The 20,745-nt window shown below is 41.8% G+C and overlaps 2 protein-coding genes across 2 annotated transcripts; both read right to left on the bottom strand.

Annotated features, from left to right (window-relative positions):
• Positions 1–134: 134 nt before the first annotated feature.
• Positions 135–8,859, bottom strand: cyth2 (cytohesin 2). The gene is made up of 12 exons (XM_079344408.1): positions 8,634–8,859; positions 7,155–7,305; positions 6,205–6,271; positions 5,979–6,097; positions 5,812–5,892; positions 5,494–5,606; positions 4,902–5,050; positions 4,700–4,811; positions 3,975–4,051; positions 3,229–3,300; positions 2,983–3,137; positions 135–2,818 (listed from the first exon to the last, which is right to left on the bottom strand). The coding sequence occupies exons 1-12, from the start codon at positions 8,698–8,700 to the stop codon at positions 2,731–2,733; spliced, it is 1,251 nt and encodes a 416-aa protein (XP_079200534.1). The 5' UTR covers positions 8,701–8,859; the 3' UTR covers positions 135–2,730.
• Positions 8,860–9,692: 833 nt separating this feature from the next.
• sphk2 (sphingosine kinase 2) lies at positions 9,693–20,601 on the bottom strand. The gene is made up of 8 exons (XM_079344396.1): positions 20,454–20,601; positions 17,186–18,759; positions 15,533–15,682; positions 15,355–15,449; positions 15,114–15,229; positions 14,301–14,504; positions 12,569–14,168; positions 9,693–12,048 (listed from the first exon to the last, which is right to left on the bottom strand). The coding sequence occupies exons 2-8, from the start codon at positions 17,646–17,648 to the stop codon at positions 11,986–11,988; spliced, it is 2,691 nt and encodes an 896-aa protein (XP_079200522.1). The 5' UTR covers positions 17,649–18,759; positions 20,454–20,601; the 3' UTR covers positions 9,693–11,985.
• Between the last annotated feature and the right edge of the window lie 144 nt (positions 20,602–20,745).

Here is a 20,745-nt window from a genome sequence, read left to right as displayed (position 1 = left end):
AAAAGTCAACTCTCAAGCCTTTACGGTATGCTCTGGGCATTATTCATGTATGTTCATGACATGTCATCATCAAACTAAAACATTTAGGCAGTATTCGGATTAAAAAACCCAAAAGAAATCACACAAAGCATCTACTCTGTCCGTTTACTTTTTATTGTTACACAGTAGTTTACTGGCACCAATGTATCATGGTTTTCCGTTTGCTACATTTACAGATGATCTATTCATCTTCACCTCACAGTAAATAAAAATAAATAAATACAAAATAAACACATTTTATGAAAGAGGTGGCTCTGGGGTCACAGGAATCAGAAACGGAGGCCCAGTTCCAATAATCATTCTTTTGTTCTAATCAAAACATTTGTTGATCCAACAGTACATTTTGGCAACTTTGCACATCAAGAATACCCAGAAGGTGAGGCCTGGAGACAATCTATGTAATGCGGAGAAATCATGTTCAGCCTTAAGTCAGTTTGATGAATTAGGGGAGTAAAGGCAATCATATATCTGTATTTTTCCACTTCTGTGTTTTCAATACAAGGTCCACATATTATGACGAAAAGAGAAAAACACTCCCCTTTGTACAACATTTTATCAGGTGAAGATATGAAGCTCATAAAATACAGTACATATTGGTCTTAAACTGTTGTTGCTATAGCTGGTTCTGACCAGACGGTGGCATTATACAGTAATTCTACACAGTTCACGTTTCATCCTTCAGCATATTGCAGTGAGCGGGATCACCAGCAGACGGTGCTACAGAGCACTGAAGTAATGTCAGTCAAAGTAACAGCATTTTCTCCCAAATGCTAAAAATCGATAAAGTGCAGTCGACTGTTATATTTACTACCATCTAAAAATGCCAATCCAATAAACTACTAGAAATAAGTTTATGAACTGGATGTCAAGCAAATCTATCACTGGACACAAATCTAAAACTTGTTAATGATTCATTACATCTGAATAATTGTTCTATAATATAATGAATCAAAGCTTTGTTAGTGTTCCTTGTTTTGTTGTGACTTCATTTTTAACAATGTCCTATAATGTGAAATTTAAACTTCTGCTTTTGAACATTTTTTCTAACACTTCTAGTGGACCGAGGAGCCAATGAAACCTGGACACTAGTTTTTCAAAGCATGTGGCTGTTTGTGCTTGAAATGAGTCTGATTTACTCTAAAAACCAATGTGGTTGTCGTGTAGTAAACCAGACTACTAAACATCTAAATATTTGCCTTCTGTCCAAAGAAGCTACAATTAAGACCATTTACTTTTATGCACAAATTCATTTCCATCTTAAACACTACTTTTCCTAGTCAACAGGGAACACTAACACTTTTGAAAATCAGTGCACTAGCATGATCAGCCATGCGTCAGTACCTACGGCTGACGCCTCAGACGATCAACATGCAGTCCTACAGTAGCTCGTACAAAAATCAGGTTTTAACAAAAGAATAAATTAAATCATTTCTATTTGTATCATAAACAAATGTGCTAACGTCTATTTACACAAAAGTATACATTGTAATGAGCTGCCTTTGTGGTTTCGTGAAACTCACCATAGTGGACAGACCGGCCTTTAACAGTTAAATGTCAGATAGAGTTATTGTAGTGTTTCTTTAAGAGGAAGGAAATGATTTGTGGCATGCTGGAATATTACATCTGAGATAACATGTTGTTAAGTGTAGTGTTACTGAAAAGATCTGCTAACAGGCCTCCAATACAAGAACTATGGTTTTCTCTGCTATTGCTCTGACATGTTAACAGCTTAAAGAACATCCAGATAATACTGTCTCAATGAGCTCAAACAGGAAACTAACTGATCAGAAAGAAGCTGCTCGTCCTGTTCTTCAGTGACTCTACAAGTAAAGCAACTTTGCTGCCTTCAGACCCAATTAGAAGATCTACAGTAACTTGGCGATATTCCTCACATATCGTACAGTATTTAAGTGTTGTAGTGTGTATCATAGCTATTTAATACTATAGGAAGCAGTGAGCACCTCTATTGAATCTAAAAGCATGTCCTGCTTTAATTTCAGATGATTCGTCTATCCTCTTTGATCTCAAACTGAAAAGAAACGTTTCTTGTGTCTGATAAGAAATGTGTGAAGTATGAAAAAGCTGCTTTGGCCCGAAGCCTTACACTTTTGTTAGTTTTGATCAATTGTGTTCTTGGTTTACAGAGAAACTCTGCAGAACAAAGGAGGAAGATTCTCCATAATAAATAACAGCTTCTCACATCATGACTATCACAGCATTTTTAAATCCTCCATTTCCCACATGTTGCCAAATTAGTCCAGATTCATGGAGCAAATTCGAGAAGGGGGATCAATGTGGATGGAAGGCAAACGACAAACAATTGTGTGAATATGATCTGAGAATCGTTTCACAGTCTACTCGAGAGTTTAAACATTAGAGGTGTGCTGAGAAGACAGGAGAGACTGTGTGCTTGAGCTGCAGTGTGAAAGGTTGTGTGTACCAGCAGTAGTGTAAGTAATAAGATCATAGAAGACTCAGCCACTGTGGGTGAGCTCTCCTTCTGAGGGGGAAGAAAAAAAAGCTTTCAAGAGTCTGGTAAGACAGGATAGACAGTCCTCATATTCAGGAGAGAATGTGTTTGAGGGGTGGGGAGAAGGTAAAGAGAAACATATGAACAGGAAGATTGGAGAGGGAATGTAAATGTGTCCATATGGGAGTGAGAAGAAGAAAGGAAGACATGAAGGAAGTGATCTACGGTTGTTCCTCCTTTTTCTTCAGCGATATACGTTTCTTCCTGGCAGCGAGCATTTCATAGAAGGGGTCGACGCTGACAGCAGATCTGCACGGGTGACAAAGAAAAAACACTGAGGGTGAAAGCCTTCTAGTACTGAGGTATAAGTACCAATCAGACAGCAGCTCAGAATTAACATTGAGCCACTACAAAAGAGGCTGACGTGTTTTTTCTAGCCAAAGTTTCTCACTGGTCATTTTTCATGTTCATACTTAATGCTGTGGATCCATTCATCCTTCTCCTCAGGTGTTGGGGCAGATATACGGTACACCATGTGGTTTCCCTCCACTACACGACCATCAGCCTCAGTCTTACACGCCTTGATCAGCTGACCACGGTTGTTGGGGATGTAAAGCTCGAAGCAGTTCTGTTGAAGACAATGGAAGAACAATCACAGCACAAAATGAATTACGGTGTCACGACTTTGTTATTTGTGTGAAGCTAAACGGCAGACTTACAGGTTTTCTTGGGTCTTCTACCTCTCGGATGCTCAGGTTTTCTAAGGGAATGATACCCCGCGGCTCCTTGTCCTGAAAGGGAAACGCGCAAAAACAGCATATTAGTGCAGCAAATGCTCTTTTTCTTTGTTCACTTAGAGCATTTAAGAAATCCAAGGCATTGAACTCATCTCAACTTCATTTCAGGTCAAATGAGTCACACTGGAGAGAGCTGTAATTAATACAGAAGCAAGCTGTTCTACAAAGGAGTAATACATTCTGGAGAAATGATTATCCAGGTTTTAGTTTAATCTTTAATCTTAGCAAGCCTTTCTGTAAACATCAATATTTTACATGTTGGACGCAGAGCCAAACTTGTATCCTTTTCAAATGCTTGTTAGCTGTGTGTTTGCGTTACTCTGGCGACCGTAGGTATTTGCTTCATCACCTTTTGTTTATACGAGGGCAAACAAACCAGTTTGTCCTCCGAGGATAAAAACAGTTGTGTATCTAATCCCCAACTTAAGTCACCAGACTTCATTACAGACACAATCAAAGTGTTGCGTGTGTTTTCCAACAATGCAACATTTTATTGCAAGATAAAACAACAATCCAAATCCCAGTTATGTTGCCTTATTCAGAGATTATCCACTGCTAACACAACAACAGCATCCTGATGGAGAATATAATGCACCAAATGACTCAACAAATACTGTTGGTGTCAACATTTCCTCTGAATTCTGCTGCACATGGACTCAAAGACTTACCGTGGTGTATTCAAAGTAATAAAGGCAGTTGTCTGTCAGAATGAACCATCGCCGTTTCCAGGTTTTTACTCGTCCCCCTGAGTCACAGCAACAAAGTCAAAACAGAGAGTGAGAGGAGAGGAAGAGGGCGGCCTTATGGAGGTCAAAGTTGAGAAAAAACTCCACAATCTCAACATGCTTTCAATTGACAACACAGCTAATTTTTTTTTTCAAAAACTTTAAACTCCATCAACAGTGTCAAGTACATACCTCCTGAGAAAACAAGCAGCAGCAGTAGAGGGTGGAAATCGCAGGGAAGAAGCAGAGACAAAAAGGGGACCAGAGGATTTAGATGTCAGAACAGAGAAAGAGAGGGACACACAGACGGGGAGGAGGAAGAGAAAGAGAGGGAGATTATATTAGTGACAAAGAGATCTTAGGCCCCGCCATGCAAAAGAAAACAATCCAATCTTTTTTTAGACTGCCGTGGAGCAAGAAAGTGAGTGTTGGTCATGATCGTGCTATGGCAATATTTTGCTGCCACAGCACGGTGAGCTGACAATTCAAGTGGAGGCAAGGAGGCCGCAGAACGTCAGAGACAGGAGGATTCAGGTCCAAAACAAAGCCTTTAAAGAAATAAAGGTTACAGCAGAAAACACAACCTTTCACTTTCTTGTGTCAGAGGAAATGAATACCCGTTACCAGAAACAATGGCACACTGGGTTTATTTAACTGTATCATCTCACCAAGTTTAAGAAGCCAGCCTTCTCTGTCCGGGTTGAAGAAGGTGTGCGTCAGGTCATTACCGTCATCCTCAGGGATCTTAAAAGGCTCATTTTTAATGCTGTCATAGAGATTCTGGAATAAGAGAGAAATCAGCGAGATGAGTTGGATATCGATACTCTGAGTGGGATCATTTGACTCATCTGGAAAGAAAGAGCATCATACTCTGAGCAGGTCCTCGGGCAGATCTCCCCCCTCGTTGATGCCTCTGTTCATGGAAATGAAGCGATCCACTCCAGGTTTGTCCCTCACATTCGGGTTATGGAGGCTTGTGTTCAGCATGATGATGGCAAATGACAGTACATAACACGTGTCTGTGAACAGGAGAGACGAGCAGGGGGCACAACATGATGATGAGTACGGTTCAGTAAACGCACTCAAATCCTGAATCTAATAGATCTACTTTTCTATCTGGAGAAAACAATAATACGGAAGCTTTGTACAGTTATCACTCTGTCTTAGAACAAGAAGTCGGGGATGTTGCGCATACCTCATCTCAAACAATTAAAGGAAATGACTCCTGAGAAAAAAAAACCCTCAAATGAGTGGTGTTTACAAATTGGCAGTGTGTGTTGGCTCAGGTGGCCGAGCCTTTCTGGTAAGAGGTTCGCTTTACGTGAAACTTAAGCACACCGTCTGGGAAAATCCCACTTCCTGTGATGCAGTGAAATCAAGCTCGTTTAAGAGGACAACATAAAAAAAGGTGCATTAACTCGGCCGTCTTGCATGTATTGTAACCGAGTGTGTAATTGTTTACCAGTGCTCTGGAAGACACCAGGGTTACAGTGGCAGTATCTCTGAGCGAAGGCCTCCATCATTCTGTCAATCTTCTGAGCTTCACCGGGCAAACGGAAACTCCACAGGAACTGTCTGCATGAAACAGGCCACGGTTTAGGAGTCAGGATTTCTCTCTTGCATAATGTTCCCTTTTACCTGACCTGACAAGTCTTTCCACAATGGAAAGTCCCAACTTTCCATTGTGGAGAAGGATTGTTTACTAATGAATGCCAGGCACTTACTGCAGAGTCTGTGAACATTGTTGGAGACATAAAAACACAGCGAACAAGATGCTTACCTGAGGGCCTGGACCAGGTTGAGATCAGTGAACTCATGGAGGTCAACGAAAGCCTGAAGCACTTTGATGTTGAAGTCGTCCCTGCAAAGCCGCAAAGAAGAGATGACATTTACCAACAGCTTATATGAAAGGAGAGAAAGAGGAGTAAACACATCTAAACAAAGCACCTTTCTCCGAGGTAGTCTCCTATAGCGGTCTTATTGAGACCCTCTCCTTTGTATAGGAACTGAGCGATGTCCTCTGGAGTGTGTCTGAGCAGCTCATTCTCCACCAGGAACACAATTCCCTGCAGAAAGATGGAAAAGTCCATCATCATCATCATCATCATCATCACACCTCTCAGACAGTGTGGGGGGGAGGAGAAGAAATGTACAATAAACTAAGATTTTTTACCTTTTTAGGGTCCATGTTGAATTTCTTTCTACCCATTGCCACATGCCTGCTTTTCTGTAGAGTTTTACTGCAAAGACAAAATGGAAATGTAACGAAGAAAGGCTTGTGCAGTGGTCATACACAGCTCAGAGTAACAAACCCGTTTTCAGTTATAAAATAATGAACTGAAAGTTACCCTTTAACCTAAGATGAATTACTCTCTTTGAGAAACATGTTTAATGTGATTGTAATGTTTAAAAGACCATCCATGCTACAGCTAAAAGCTAAATGTAAAACAACAGATGTCAAATAAATAAATTCTAAAGATGCACATTTATCGAATATTCAATATCTGCTATTGATGACACTTGTTTGAAAGTCAATCAGGTAGGGCGAGCTCTTGAAAAGTTTTCACTTTGAACAGGACGGTGTGTCAGTTTGTTCAAACACTCAACACCTGAGTGAAGCTGCTGGATCTCAGAGTCTGGGGCAGAATGAATTCTATTTAAAAAAATGTCAAATATTCCCATAAACATACGTAACTTGATCTATATCGCTCTCTACAGATAAGAAAGTGCACGTATGTCAATATGAATGTAGCAGGAGCATGATCTGTTCACCCTTTCACAACCAGAAGGCTCAAGCCTTTTATACAACACTAGGATCTGTATGCGTCTACAGTTGTGAACGGTGGAGGTTGTTTTAAAGGTGAGCATACAATAAAACCAACAGGTGCAAACACAGGTATAAATCTGTGAAAATCGACGTAAGCAGAAACATTGATGTTGATTTAAAAGGTTTTAAACAGTCAGAGAAGCTTTTGAGAGTTGAAGGATGAACTCGGATGAGATGAGGAATAAAATTAGACCCCCCCCCCCAAAAAGACAATATGCATTGGAGAATAGTGAACCAATTCTCTCACACTGCGCTGATTGATGTCAACTCAACTGAGCTGCTCCTCGTTGTCTTACCTGCCCTCTGTGCTGGTCTCCAGTCCCTCCACCTCCAAAATTGCCTCTCTTAATTCCTCTCTGAGCCTCTGGATCTCCTGCAGCAGGACGCCCTTCCTCCTACGGATGTCCTCCAACTCAGAGCGCTCCTCTGGGCTGAGGTCTACTGGGACTGGAAGGGAAGAGGAGAAGAATGACTCAGTTTCTGCTCCTACAACTTTCACAAATAGTAACGGTGCGCATACAACCCAAAGCAGACTTATCAGTAACATCAAAAGCCTATCAAACTATTTTATAAATAGTAAGTATGTCACAATAAAAAGGAGTAACAGTCGTTGATTGTTAAGAAAGCAAAGGGAGAAGTGGCTTTAGTTTTTTTCCCTTGTCCTATTTTTAAATGAAAGCTATTTAGTAGATTTTTAGGTATATGGAACACTCTTAGTCAGAACCAGTGTTTCTACAAATACGCCATCATTATTAAGACCCCCTTATTGTTTTTGTTTGTGCATTAAAATGATAGAAAACATCAAGATACACAACTTCTTTGCAGGAACCTGAATTTATATGTACCATCAACCGTGTTAATTGTTTTATTACAGCACAAATAAATAAACAAATGCATCCAGGGGACCTAAGTTACGTAAACAAACAATATACAGTTTATGTCTGAATCTTACTGGAGGGATGTGAGCGTAACTTTAGTTTCACTTTGGAAGTGACAAGTGTCAACCTAAGTCAGAGAGGTTGTCTTCATATTTTCTTAATAGACCATTTATTATTCTCAAAAACATAACCAAAACCAATAATTAATGAAGATGATAACTTCAAGGAAATGGGCTGATGTTGTATTAGATTATCTTCAGGTAGGTGTGCCTGACACAATGACCTCCTCATCCTTTGTCTCAAAAATACAGAAACATAACAACACATGTGTTATTGCAAAAAAATAAAAATCTCGTGATGCATTATTTTCCCCTAAAACACCCAGATTTAGCTTTAGAGGTGGCAGCTTGTGATGGTCGATATTTGGCAGACCCTCCAGAGAGCAGCTGTGTTTGTTCAGCAAAACAAACAGCTGCTCTAATACAGCACCAACCACGCCCACAGTCTGTATTAACTATACACTTTGATTCTTCCTACATCACAGTGCTGATCACATGAAGTGGATGGTTAGATAGTCTGAATAAACCCTGTTTTAACAAGCCATCGTGCAGCTCTGCGGACAGTCAGGGTGTTGAATGCCCGCAGACGTTAGCTAAAATAATCAATATGTAGTTGGCGTGTGGGTAAGCCACCCGTGTCTTCTTTGAACTAAGAGAGTACTTTAATTACACGCACTTCGTATTAGGAAAAGATAGGTAAATGTAAACGGTATATAACCATGTTTACTGGTGTAATCAGTGTGTCACACCTGAGCAACTAAACTGAGCTCCGAGCTTGAACTAGCCGCAGTGAGCTAACGATAGCCCGTACAAAAAGCTCACCACTGAGCCCACTTACTGTAGTCCAGGTCATCCATTTTTGGCGCTTTACTTTTAGGCATAAATATTTCAGAGTCGACTGTCATTCAATATCAGAAAACAAGAGGATATATGTGTAAATATATCCTCAGAACTTTAGAGAGAAAAAAAAACCAAGACAACCCTTGGTGTCGAAAATGTTGGGCCGGAGACAAAGAAGGAGGAGACACCGGAAGAGGTGTCAGGAACCCCGGGTACTTGTGTTCCGGTCAGCAGTTTTTCAAAATACAATCACCTAAATGTGTGCAAAAGGTGCAAAGGTGGCAAAGATAAAGTTTGACTAAGAACTGATATACAGTATAACACATTTCATATTCATTAGGAATGATGTTGTTCATAAACCATATATATTTCATTATAATTTCGCTATCTATCTATCTATCTATCTATCTATCTATCTATCTATCTATCTATCTATCTATCTATCTATCTATCTATCTATCTACAGTATCTACAGTATCTACAGTATCTATCTATCTATCTATCTATCTATCTATCTATCTATCTAGTCAAAGGCATTACACTCTAAGACAGCGTTTAGAACATTTTCAAATTGAGAGTTTTTTTCAGTTAAGTGTTAAGGTCAAAAAGGTCAAACAGTTGGGGGATGACATGCGGCAAAGGACCCACAATCAAGTTTCAAATCCTCTAGGCACGAAACAACCATTAGGCTACATCACGATGCCCTAAACCCAGAATGTCTATATGATGGAACAATGTTGCAAAAAAATCTAGCAGCAGTTACTGTACTTTTAACTGTCTGGAACCACTGGTTCAAAGTTGGTGATTACAGTTCAATCTCGACCTCGGAAACAGTCATTAGCAATATAACTGTAACCGGCCTGGCATTTTTTCATTGATATCTTTTCACATCTATGTTTAGGTCCATGGACAGTCACTTTAAAAGGCTATTAACTATCCCAAAAGAGCTGCAGCTCAAAACAGTTTCCCTCGGTAGGCACCAAAGGAATGCTTCTGACTATAAGGGAGGAGAAACATTTGTGGGACAAAAGTAAGGCACATATTTTTTCAGACAAAATAATCAAGGTACATTTATTCAAAACCATATAGAACTATTAACTGTACATTTTATATGCATATATTTTCATCCTTTTAGTAATAATTACAATTTCATTGAAGACAGTCCACTAGAGAAATCCTAATGGCATTATTCTGAGGGCTGAACCCAAACATTGTCAGATTAGTCTGCAACGCCACCTTTTCCTTGATATGGTCACAGAACACAAACTGTCATTACTTGTCTCCACGACTAAAACATTTTGGCAAAAACTCTATCTTATGTGTATATAGATTCTTTTGTTTGGTAATGTTACTAGAAATGTTGCACTAAATTTCTGTAGCAGTGTAATGACAGTGTAGTTGTGGTAGACTAGCTGCATTGTGCACTCAAGTGATCAACAATGGAAGACAAATAACAGCCTGGTGAGCAAAGTCTTTTACTCCATTTTCTGCGGTCAGGTTTGAACAGTTCATGATAAACAGCCAGAATTTACAGGCTCATAATACAAAGGCATTCATTTGTCTGGACATATCCAAGACACATACAGTATGTTGATGACCCAAGCAGTCAGCACATGATCTTACTGATTGAAATGCTGCAAATGCTAATGATTCACCCTACGTCAAGTCCAAATATATCAGCAGGTTTCTACTATAACATTTTAACAAATATATTCATAAGACACAGATCATATTAGAGCTCGGTGTGAGGTTTGATTTCACAAAGGATCAAGTCATCATGTGGCCGTGGTGATGCTCTCTAAAGATACATTTTAAACCCAATCCTATCAGTCACTCAGACAGCTCTGCTGCAGGATGATTTCTAACTGCAAACAGAGTTTTCAATCCATCTGATTCATCTATAAACCATAAAGTGACATGAAAATACACAGCTGCTGGTCTCCTTGTTTTGTTTCTGCAGCAGGAAGCAGCTTAATGATTATGACATCAGTCAGTCCTACCTTACCACAGCTATGAGCGTTCAAATTGAAACATTAAATTCATTTCAGTGAAGGAATGTGATTTGATATATTTGCAATAGCATCTGAAAAAGGCTTTTTAACATCGATTTCTAGAACATCTGATTATGTGTTAGATGTGTCTAAAAGGTTAATATGTAATCTAGTCTTTGTGATCTTCTGTGCTCCAGTTATTGTGCAAAACAAATGCACTACTTGTTCCTAAACAGAGGATGGATACATCATAAGCTTCCAAAGGTGATTGATGATGAGCTAAAATAGTGCTAAGGGCAAACGTGTGGGATTCTGATGCAATTCCTGAAATAAAGAGCTTTGAAACAAGAAGCTTGCTCTGATCACACATTTTTTCATGTTCAATATGTTCATCATCATGCACCCAAACCGGAAGGTTACGTAAAAATGTCAGTTATGGTCTCCGTCAACTGTTCGATCGCTCCTACAAATGATATGAGCCCGAAAAACTTGATTTAGCTGCTTTGTATTGAGTGACTTGCATGAACTGAAGACACCACAGTGAATATTTCACCACTGGTGCTGCAAAGAGGCGAAGAGCTGCACAAAGATAACAGTAGGTAGGAGGGTCTACAGACAGGTCTACTGTAAGTGTGTGATCAAACCTTTGCTTTTTACGTTATCGACGGAAACTCTGATAAAGTGGATCACAATTAAGAAAATGTTTGTGTGTTACATAAATAGATAAGGGCAAATATATAAATGTAGTGTCCAGTGTCAGATAAGGCATTACTAATAGGGACGGAAGTTGTTGTATTCAAACAGTTGGAGTGGGGCTGAAGATTGAGGGTCGGAGTCAGTTTTATTGAATAAACTAAATTTGAATGTAGTTTTTGTATATTTCTCCACTGTTAACAACAATTTGATCATTTCTTTCCATGTCATTGAAAGGCAACAATCAGGTAGTGCTTATCTTCATGCATACTACTATGTATACATCCAATACATGCACTATCTGCACAAAAAAACCCATACACATTCGATTGTTCTTCCCTCTTATTATCCCAGGCTGTGCAGTGTCATGCTTCTCAGGGTATGCTGAATGTAATCCAACAGCTGTGCAATGAGGCGCATTTATCATCCATTTTCAAATTCGCTATTAATCCCTGCAGTCGCGCTTCAATGATGCGTGGCTCGGTGGGTTATGCCTTTCACTAAACCCCAGAAAAGCAGTTCCTGCAATCCAGGCTATTGTAAGTTTCTCAGACACGCCCCCCCCCCCCCCGCCCCCTCCCCCCTTTTTGTTCAGTAAAGATGGCAGCACAGATAACATAATTCAGCAGAGTGTTGTATCGGTCAATGAGCTCAAACGCCCGCTGATTAGAATCTGGTAATCTTCACTCCACAGTCACCAACGATGAGACGAGCCATGGAGGGATGAACCTATGAAGACAGATCAGGAAAAAAACGTTATTAACTAATAAACAAAGCAACTCCATAACATTTTAAGAGTAAATGGTACAACAAAGTTCCTTACTGACTAATTAACTAACTAACTAATACATGAATGAAGATTTACTGTATGTCAGGTTCTGATGTCAATGATTTGAATGATTACCTATCAATGGATCATTTAAAGTCTATTAAAGCTTCTGTGAGGAACTTGATCTTTAATGATCGTACCCCAGTGGACAAAGTGGTAACTCTTATCTCTATGCCTATTTTGTCCTGAACATAGAGACATGGGTATTCATTTCAGGCTGTTTTTTTTCAATTCAGCAGTCTTTTAATTCATTTTGATTTACTCTAAACAGCTACTACTACTCCCTATGGCACTGTCTTTCAAAGCATGCAGGATAACAGCCACACGAGTATGTGCCTTATTTTTTTCTGGATCTAGAGTGTATGCCATCGTCACTCAGATTACATCATTTCATGACATTCTTACATCCCCATGTCTGACCTGCGCTTGAAGGGGCCCATAGGGCACCAGCTCTCCATCAACAGTGAGTGTCCCCCGTGTGGAGAGAGGCTGGAGTCTGAAGGCCCTGCAGCTCACATGGCTCACATATGGCGAGCTGACGGAGTGGTGGGTCCCTCTTTCCATGGCAAAAAACAGTCTCAGTAGAGTGGCTCTGGAGATCCCCGCCCGCACAAAGGTCAGGTGGATCAGCCCGTCGTCAAACCTGGCCTGAGGTGCAGCATGAAGATCTGCCCCCAGGTGGGTCTGATACAGAGCCAAGACCAGGACAAAGTCCCCCTCGATGGTGACCCAGTCTCTGGTAGGGAGGGGCTGGTCTAGGGGGGGTAGCAAGTCATCTCTAGGTAGAGTTAAAGGCAGTGAGACAAAAGGACGGTTCTTTTGGGGTCCTGCTGGCTCGGCAATGTCAAAGTTAAACGAGGAGGACGGCGTACGTACGGAGGGTGAGGGCGAGGCCGAGTTCGGGGTGTTAGGACGGGGGACGAGGTAGGACGAGGAGTGTGGGGAGGCGCATGAAGGCGAAGAGGGGGGTGTGGGGGAAAGAGAGAGGGAGAGAGAGGGGAGCTTTGGGGGGAGAGAGTTTGAGTGGGAGTGTTGGAGGAGGGAGAGGGGCCTCGGTCGCGAGGCGTTCTGGTTTTGGTCCAGGGTCTTGGGCTTGTAGGAGAAGGGAGAGTGACGAAAGGGAGACGAAATGGTGAGAGCTCGTTCCCGAGCAACGTCCAGTGGGTAAGCTTCTTTCTGGTAGTAGGTCCCATTCAGGTCCAAGTCCTCGACTCCGTATGAGGTCCTGGTGTCTGCGTTGACCTCCTGACTCAGAGGCTGGCTAAAGAGAGTGCTGGCTATCTGGCTTGAAGGAGCAGAATTCTTTCTTTGAGCCTTTCTGGCTTCCTGGAGGTCATCTTGGTAAGCGAGACAATTCTCTGCCTCTTCATTCACCTCCCGCCCCATGTCCACCCCGCAGCCTTCTCCCAGCTGTCTTCTATCCTCTACAGAACCCCCACTTCCATCCCCATTCTTCTCCCTGTCCTCCTCCTCCATCTCACTGGAGTCTTGCTCTACCTCTAACTCCTCTTCCCTTTCATCCTTGATCCCCTCCAGTCTTTCCTTTCCCATACTGCAGTCATCCCTTTCGTTTGATTCAGAACTTGTCCCCGACCTCTCCGAACGCACCCCTGATCTCTCCTCTTCTGCTTCCATCTCGCCCTCCCGTTCCCTCTCTCTGTCCTCCGCCAGGCTACTCGCCCTCACCACGCCGGTCCCGCCCCCCCTGGCCCTCTCTCTTCTCCTCTCCCTTTCTCTCTGCCTCTCTTCTTTTTCCCTCTCTCCTTCACCCTTACGCAGGCTTCTCTGCTCACTGATGCCCATGTCAGAGCAAGTGCGATGGATGGGGGTTCGGCAGAAGCCCTCCAGACCTTCAGTGATGCTGCGGGAGAGGGGTCTCCTTGGCGGAGGGGGTGTGGTATCTGGTGACGTGGGGCAAATGGAGGGCGGCAGGTAGGACAAACGACCCTTGTAGGACCGAAGAGAAGCAATGCGCACCAGGGTGCCCAGGGTGAAGCGCGCTGAGCCCAAGCCACGATACCTAGACACAAAAACAGGTTCAATGGAAAGTTATCGTTGTGTTTAATTCAGACGACACTGCAGGACATTTAAAGTTATCCTGTCACGAAGCCAACTGAGGATTTTCCTTCAGTATAGGCAACTACACACCCACCTCTCACTCTCGATGTCCACATCAGACACAAAGCCCCAGGCAACAGAAAGAAAAGAAAACAGTCTCCTGGGTGCCGCAGTACGACTGTTGTTGGAGGAAGCAGGGCTGGTTGTCACGGAGACTAGGTCCATGGGCTGGACACCACCTCGGCAGAGTAAGAAGCAGCAGTTCAAAAGGAGGGGCTCCCGAAGGCACATATCATACCTGAGGGAGAAAACAAATAAAGACAACAACACGTCCTGTTATTACAGATAACTGTACAGATGAAAGGTCAATGCAGTGTCCTAAAGTGTTCAGAGAAATCTCAGTACAGATAACAAAGAGGTGATAAAGGAGCAGCTCTGTACTCTTTTGTCTCAAGATGAAACAACTTTTGAAATTGATCTGACTGTATAAATCCACATACATGTGGGGTCTATATCGATGACAGGGGTGCACTTTTCACAATCAACAAGTCCCTTTTTTGACGTTTGAAGCCCTTAAAAATCCAACCATCACAGGGATATTTGTCACGTGTTTTGATAAGCATATTAAATGTTTCAAGAGATTCGAGGTGTTGACGATGCACGTCATGAAGTCCACGGGATAGCAGAAGTACTTATTCGGCATGTTTTAACACGTTGGAGCAGATTATCAGCAAACATGATCTAAACTGCCAGGAGAATGCAAAGAGGAGATATCATATCGAAGAGCTCTTGATCTGGGATTCACCTTAAATACCTCATACCCACCGAGCTCAACGTTCAAGGTTCAACTGGAGGGGGCAAAGGAAAAGTGATCAGCCTCCCAGATATGACTGTGACACATGCTCACCCTGCGTTGTGGTTGATGGAGCCAGCCAGTGCATTTCCAGAGCCACAGGGCAAAATGCCTACAGGTGTTTTTATTGCTTGTTCCCAGTCAGCGCGCTCCATGAGCCCATTAATAACCTGCAGGAGCACAACCCAAACATTCAGAAAATCCTCTGTGGACACAGTTAAAGCTGTACATTTATGCAGGACAAAAAAAAACAACCACACAATCAATATTGTTAGTGTAGCTAGCTGTTACTCACCTCATGCAGAAGGCCATCTCCAGAGATAATGATGATACCATCCCACTCTTGGAGAGGTATCTCTCTGATCAGCTCTCTGGCGTGATTCTGACGTTCTGAGACAGATTCAAGCAGTTAGTATCTTTTAATACTCTTGGTTACTTGTGTAAAAGTGCTACCTTTGCTGTTGATGTGTTACCTGTCTGTATGAGGTTATAACTAATGTTGGCCTCTCTGATCATTGGCAGGATGTGGGTCTGACACCACTGCATCGCCTGGCCTCTCCCACTGAAAGGATTGACCAATAACAGTAATCGCCTGGGACGAGGTAGAAGACTTCTTGAAAATTCTGGATCAAAAAGGAGGGAGAGCATTAGAGCATTCAAACTGATGCCGTTATTTTTGTCCAGAACAAAGAAGGGAAGTTAAGGTTCACTGCACCTACAGCTATCTGGGAGCTATCGTTCCACAAGCTAACCCAACCCCAGTCTTTGGCTACTTCTTATTTCACCTCACAGGATAAACTTTACACTGGACAAATCGTTTCTTTTAATCCTTTAAACTCAGATACAGGAGAAAGATTACAGAGTTAGCACTCTGAAGAGAAGGATAGCTCAATCGGTGCTCTTTTAAAATTAGACTCCATTTCTGTCATCTGATCCGGTTTGAATAGACAATTTACTTCTAAAAAACCCATATAAATCAAATGCACCAGTGGTGCAGTGGAGGCAATAAAAAGACTGCAGAAATTCCCCAATAAAGCAATGAGGTAAAATAAGGGAGAAGTGAAACAGACACACGAGGATGAGCAGCAGGCTGACAAACTGCAGCCGAGTACGAGACAGGAGCAGGCAAGAAACACACAGACAGGAGTGATAAGAATTAAAAATGAATGACTGCGTTATCACTGTTATGGGGCAGTTATGTGAAGATAAACAGTGAGTTAAATAACAGGCAGAAAGATTAAAGAGAAGTAAAGGTTAAGATCTCGTCTAAAGAGGAAGGAGACAGGATAAAATGCCGGGGCGCGCACTCTTGCTATCTGTTTGATTATTTAGGCAGGGGGATACAGCATATGGGAAGGGATGGTGGGCTGCAGCAGCCCCACCCTCACTGTCTCTACTTTTAACATTGAATGATATAGAGACCGTGTGTGCAGGACAGATAAGGGCGAAACTAAAATTGTTAGATAAATAAAGTCAAGAAACATCAGTAGAGATAAAAATAAAGACATAGAATTCACTGAGGAAGACTTTGGAAAAAAACCCTCTATTCTCCTCGGCTGTATTAGAGTTGTTATTCTCACTTTGTTTTTTTCTTACATGTCCCCCCCCCCCCCGGTAGCATTTAGATACAAACAGTGTGTACTGCACAAAGATAGGTGCCGGGTCAATGTGACATTTAGCTTTACTTAGCTCGCATAAATCAAAGCAGCACGAAACAACCAGGCATAGTTTCAGGAATTCAAGCCTGATTCAAGGATTAAGTGTAATGGTCAGCCAAATGAAATAAAGCTATTATCAGCAATGGTGGCCCACAGATTACAATGTTGGCCCACAGATTAAGCTATCCACTTAAATACCACACATGTAAACACAAAGGAACCCTAACTAAAAGGAGCATGACGAGGGATTCATAGTTAAGACTAAAAACACTGTGATTACGTTCATGGACTGCCTTTTTGGCACAAGCAGCAATAAGAACAGTGGAAAAATGCATTCAGTTAAAGGTGAAGTAGGGATGGATTGTAAGTGATTTGTAGTTCAACGGTATAATCCTTCATACGGTCCTATAACGTAAATCACCTTCTCACAAGTCACCACCATCCCTTCATAGTGAGACACACGCTCACCTGTGTCAGCAGTGACGGTCACATCTCTGAGTAGGCATTGCACAGCAGCCGACCACCTCTCAGCTTCAGTCCTGCTTTCTGCAAGGTAGGCCCTCACCTGCCTGCGCCTGGACACCCCTTTCCGTCGTTTGCCTGGCGGGTACCAGTACAGCACCAGGAGAGGGGGCGCAGGGGCACGGGGGCAGCTGCATCCCACGAGCTCTGATAAAGGCAGCAGGAGACGGGCTTCCTTCCCCGGTCGTGGTGACAGACGCTGGATGTGTATGTGGGTGTGGGTCAGGGTCAAGGCATAGTTGGAGGCTGATGTCGGAGTTGGGGAGGCAGCCGGAGAGAGTCCCCCTGGACCACCAGGGCTGTTGGGGCAGCTGTTATTGTTACTGTTGCTGCCGGATCCCCAGCTGGCAAACTGGCCATGAAGGAGGGCTTCTGCGGTGGAGCGTGAGGAAGGTTGTGGAGACCGCATCCTCGGTTTATTGAGAACTGTCAGTGTGTTAAACTTTAGAGTAGAATTCACTGAAGTGTTGTTTACAGTTAGAGACTTGAAGAGTTGAGTTTGGCAGCTCTTCAAGATTCGCAGGGAAAATCAAAACATAACTGAATGTCAGTCCAAGAACATTATCCCTGAAATCATTCTCCTTCTTCAGTGTTTTAATTCAACAAGTCACCGAAATATCGACTCCTGTCCGTCGCCTGTTCACTTAATCTTAATTTTGAGAAAAAAAAAAAAAAAAAAAAAAATCAGCTCCTTCCAGTTTAAAGGTTCTTCTCTTTAGAGTATTTATCCAGTGGAGATGGGATCAGCTCTCAAACAGTCTTTGTGTCACAGTTAGAAAGATCCCATCACAGTTTGATCTAAAGAAGTTCTACAGTTAACTACAGGCAAGATTTCAACATACTAATGAACATATATAAAACAATTAAATCAGTCATTTTCAACAAGTGTTCTTCTTCACAAAGATTGCATATGTAAAAAAAAAAAAAAAGAAGGTTTAAATTACATCTTCCAGCAGCCTCTATGCTGCTATGATGACAACATGGCAGCCGAGCAGCTGCATTGACAATTAATAAATTTAAATAATCACACAAAGGAAAAAACTGAGACTTCGTTGCATTGAAAAATGATCGCTTAAGTATGATTCAGACAAACAAACACACCCTGTTTAGACAAGGAGGCTATATGGATTAAATTAAAGCATGGAGCATAGAGTATGTTGCATGGTAAGTGTCTGCGAAAAGGACAACTAATGCCACAAAGATACGATAAGTGCAGGCTCTTTCAAGACCTTTGATACCTTTATCGCTATCTTTAATCTCAGTGATCGAAAGGAGGCAGACAAGAGGAGGGACAAGGTCAGACCTCTAGACAGTAGTGTAACAAAACAAAGTTTCACTGTGACAAGCAGGTAAACACAAGGTGGACATTAGAAGAGCCAAAAATACAAAAAAAAAAATAAGAAAAGAAAATGAAACAAAACAAAGGACAAACAAGAAGACAGTTCCAGGAGGGTCCTTAGTTTATGTCATTGTTAAGTCCTTGAGTCAAGCCTCACGTTCCCGCCCAACGATCTCTGTTCCTGAATCAAAACAAAAATAGAAAGGCAGACAATAGTTAATTGCAAAAGTCGGGGGGAAAAAAGCTGATCTTTAATGTATCACCAGCGCTTTTAAAGAACAGACAGCTGAAAAAATTAACAATAAAAAGGAAAAAATGTTGAAGAAAATAAATTCAGTATATCGTGCCCAAAATTCAAATGTGGCAAATGCGAGTATGACATTTTCACAGTACCAAGAAGAACCATGGCGATAAGAGGAGGAGATTAGGGTTACAGTGTGAAGCAATAGAAGATCTATTATGCCCCTTGACCTAAGGTGCGTGTCTCGGCTGTCTTGGTACACTATGACTCACAATCACACATCCTCAACAGCCTTGCTGAGACACCACATTTGCAATGGATGAAAGGTTGCATGAGAATAATGACCACATCTGGCTGGCATTTTCATATTGAGGGCTTTTGTGGAGGAAACAAAGGGGAAACAGTGTTTCACCATTTCAATCTTAGGATTTGACGTCTGCGTACTTGTGAAATAAATGAGCACTGGAATTTAGAGCTCGGCAATAAGCGTTAGCTCCTAACAATCTTGAAAATGTAATCTCAATGAAGTCCCATGTTGCACACGCATAACACACAACCAAAACAAACATTTTTCATGGTCCCCTTTATATAAGATATTTTCACAATTAAGTACCTTAGTATATTTTGTGTATAATGGATTATTGTTGTAAAGCTGAAAGTCAGCAGGGCCCTGTTACCTCAAAGTTAGATAAGTGGACTATCACAATGGGACTTGGGTATATATGAATAAACATGTCACATCGTTCTTTCAAGTTTGATAACAGGCAGGAAATATTATGCAAGCTGTGCTGTGCAAAATCAATACTTGGCCCTTGTCCTGTCTTGATAAAAAGAATCCCAGTAAACTGAACCTGACTGATGCCCATTGTTGCACCTTAAAGGTCCTTGAGGTGCAGGGTGGGGACACCCAGAAATAATGTCTCCCACACAATGAGCCTACTGTTGGCTGACTTAGAGGTGATCTGGTCAAGTTTCTGCCAGCTCATACTTTGATCACAAGAGCATTTCTATGATAGTTACTCTTATCAGCGGCGATAAAAGCTTGATTAATTACCCTTATATTATATAAAGTTAGACATGTTTAACCATTAAACTTCCACCTAACGCTAGCTTAGCAGCCTGAAAGGCTGTTAGCACAGCTGACCGGCTTTGGTTTGACAGTTCTCTAAAAGTCTAGGAGCCCTTTTCAGGATCTGAGAGTATCGTTAAATATCAAGAGGAAGAACAGCTTTTATAAGTTGTAAATAAGGTTAAAAAAAATCCCACAAAGGGAGAGCAAACAGCTAGCTGATGTTATGACTACAGTAGCTACTGTAAACTGCTGCCAGACAACATCAGCTAGCAGCGGCTACTAAACATGAAGCCCAACATTATATCCTACACAATTTAAGATTTAATTTAATTGATTTTACATGTTACTTAAATTACTAAACCGAATAGCTCCCATTTGACATTCAGTTATTAATTTATTGAATAGTTTTATGATGTATCCAAGTTAGCGCAGATAATGTTAGCCAACAGCGTTATACTGCTCCAGCAGAGTCACGCAAACTGGGAAGTAAGTTGTATTATTCCAACACTGGATGAGAAGGAACCAAGTTAAATACATTTAATGTTAAAACAATCCAACTTACATCATCTTGTCCTCCTCTGTATACAGACGACAGATAGTCCCCCTCGCTCGTCCTGTAAACTGCGGCTCGGTGCAGGAAGTGCCTGGAGACGGAGGAGCTGCTGCAGCTCTGAGCGGCGGAGAGGAAACCCAATGACGATAAGGAAAACATGGCAACACCCACCGACATTCTCCAATCATTGACAGGACAACACTTCCTGGACAAGTCATGGTTTTATCCTGACCAGATAACATGAATACTTAAGGTAGGACTCATTTAAAAACCACAATAAAGAAGGACCATAAATGGGCAT

Source organism: Symphodus melops (assembly GCF_947650265.1).
Source record: "Symphodus melops genome assembly, chromosome: 5".
Classification (NCBI taxonomy): domain Eukaryota; kingdom Metazoa; phylum Chordata; class Actinopteri; order Labriformes; family Labridae; genus Symphodus; species Symphodus melops.
The sequence above is the reverse complement of the archived record's forward strand: the minus strand, read 5'-3'. Positions and strand labels throughout refer to the sequence as shown.

Coding starts and splice junctions, on each gene's coding strand:
- cyth2 (XM_079344408.1), bottom strand. CDS start 8,700: ATGACAGTCGACTCTGAAATATTTATGCCTAAAAGTAAAGCGCCAAAA. Junction 6,272..7,154: donor GAGACCAGCACAGAGGGCAG/GTAAGACAACGA, acceptor TTGTCTTTGCAG/TAAAACTCTACAGAAAAGCA. Junction 5,893..5,978: donor GGAGACTACCTCGGAGAAAG/GTGCTTTGTTTA, acceptor GCGGCTTTGCAG/GGACGACTTCAACATCAAAG.
- sphk2 (XM_079344396.1), bottom strand. CDS start 17,648: ATGCGGTCTCCACAACCTTCCTCACGCTCCACCGCAGAAGCCCTCCTT. Junction 15,683..17,185: donor GACCGTCACTGCTGACACAG/GTGAGCGTGTGT, acceptor TTTTTGATCCAG/AATTTTCAAGAAGTCTTCTA. Junction 15,230..15,354: donor GAGATGGCCTTCTGCATGAG/GTGAGTAACAGC, acceptor GTGCTCCTGCAG/GTTATTAATGGGCTCATGGA.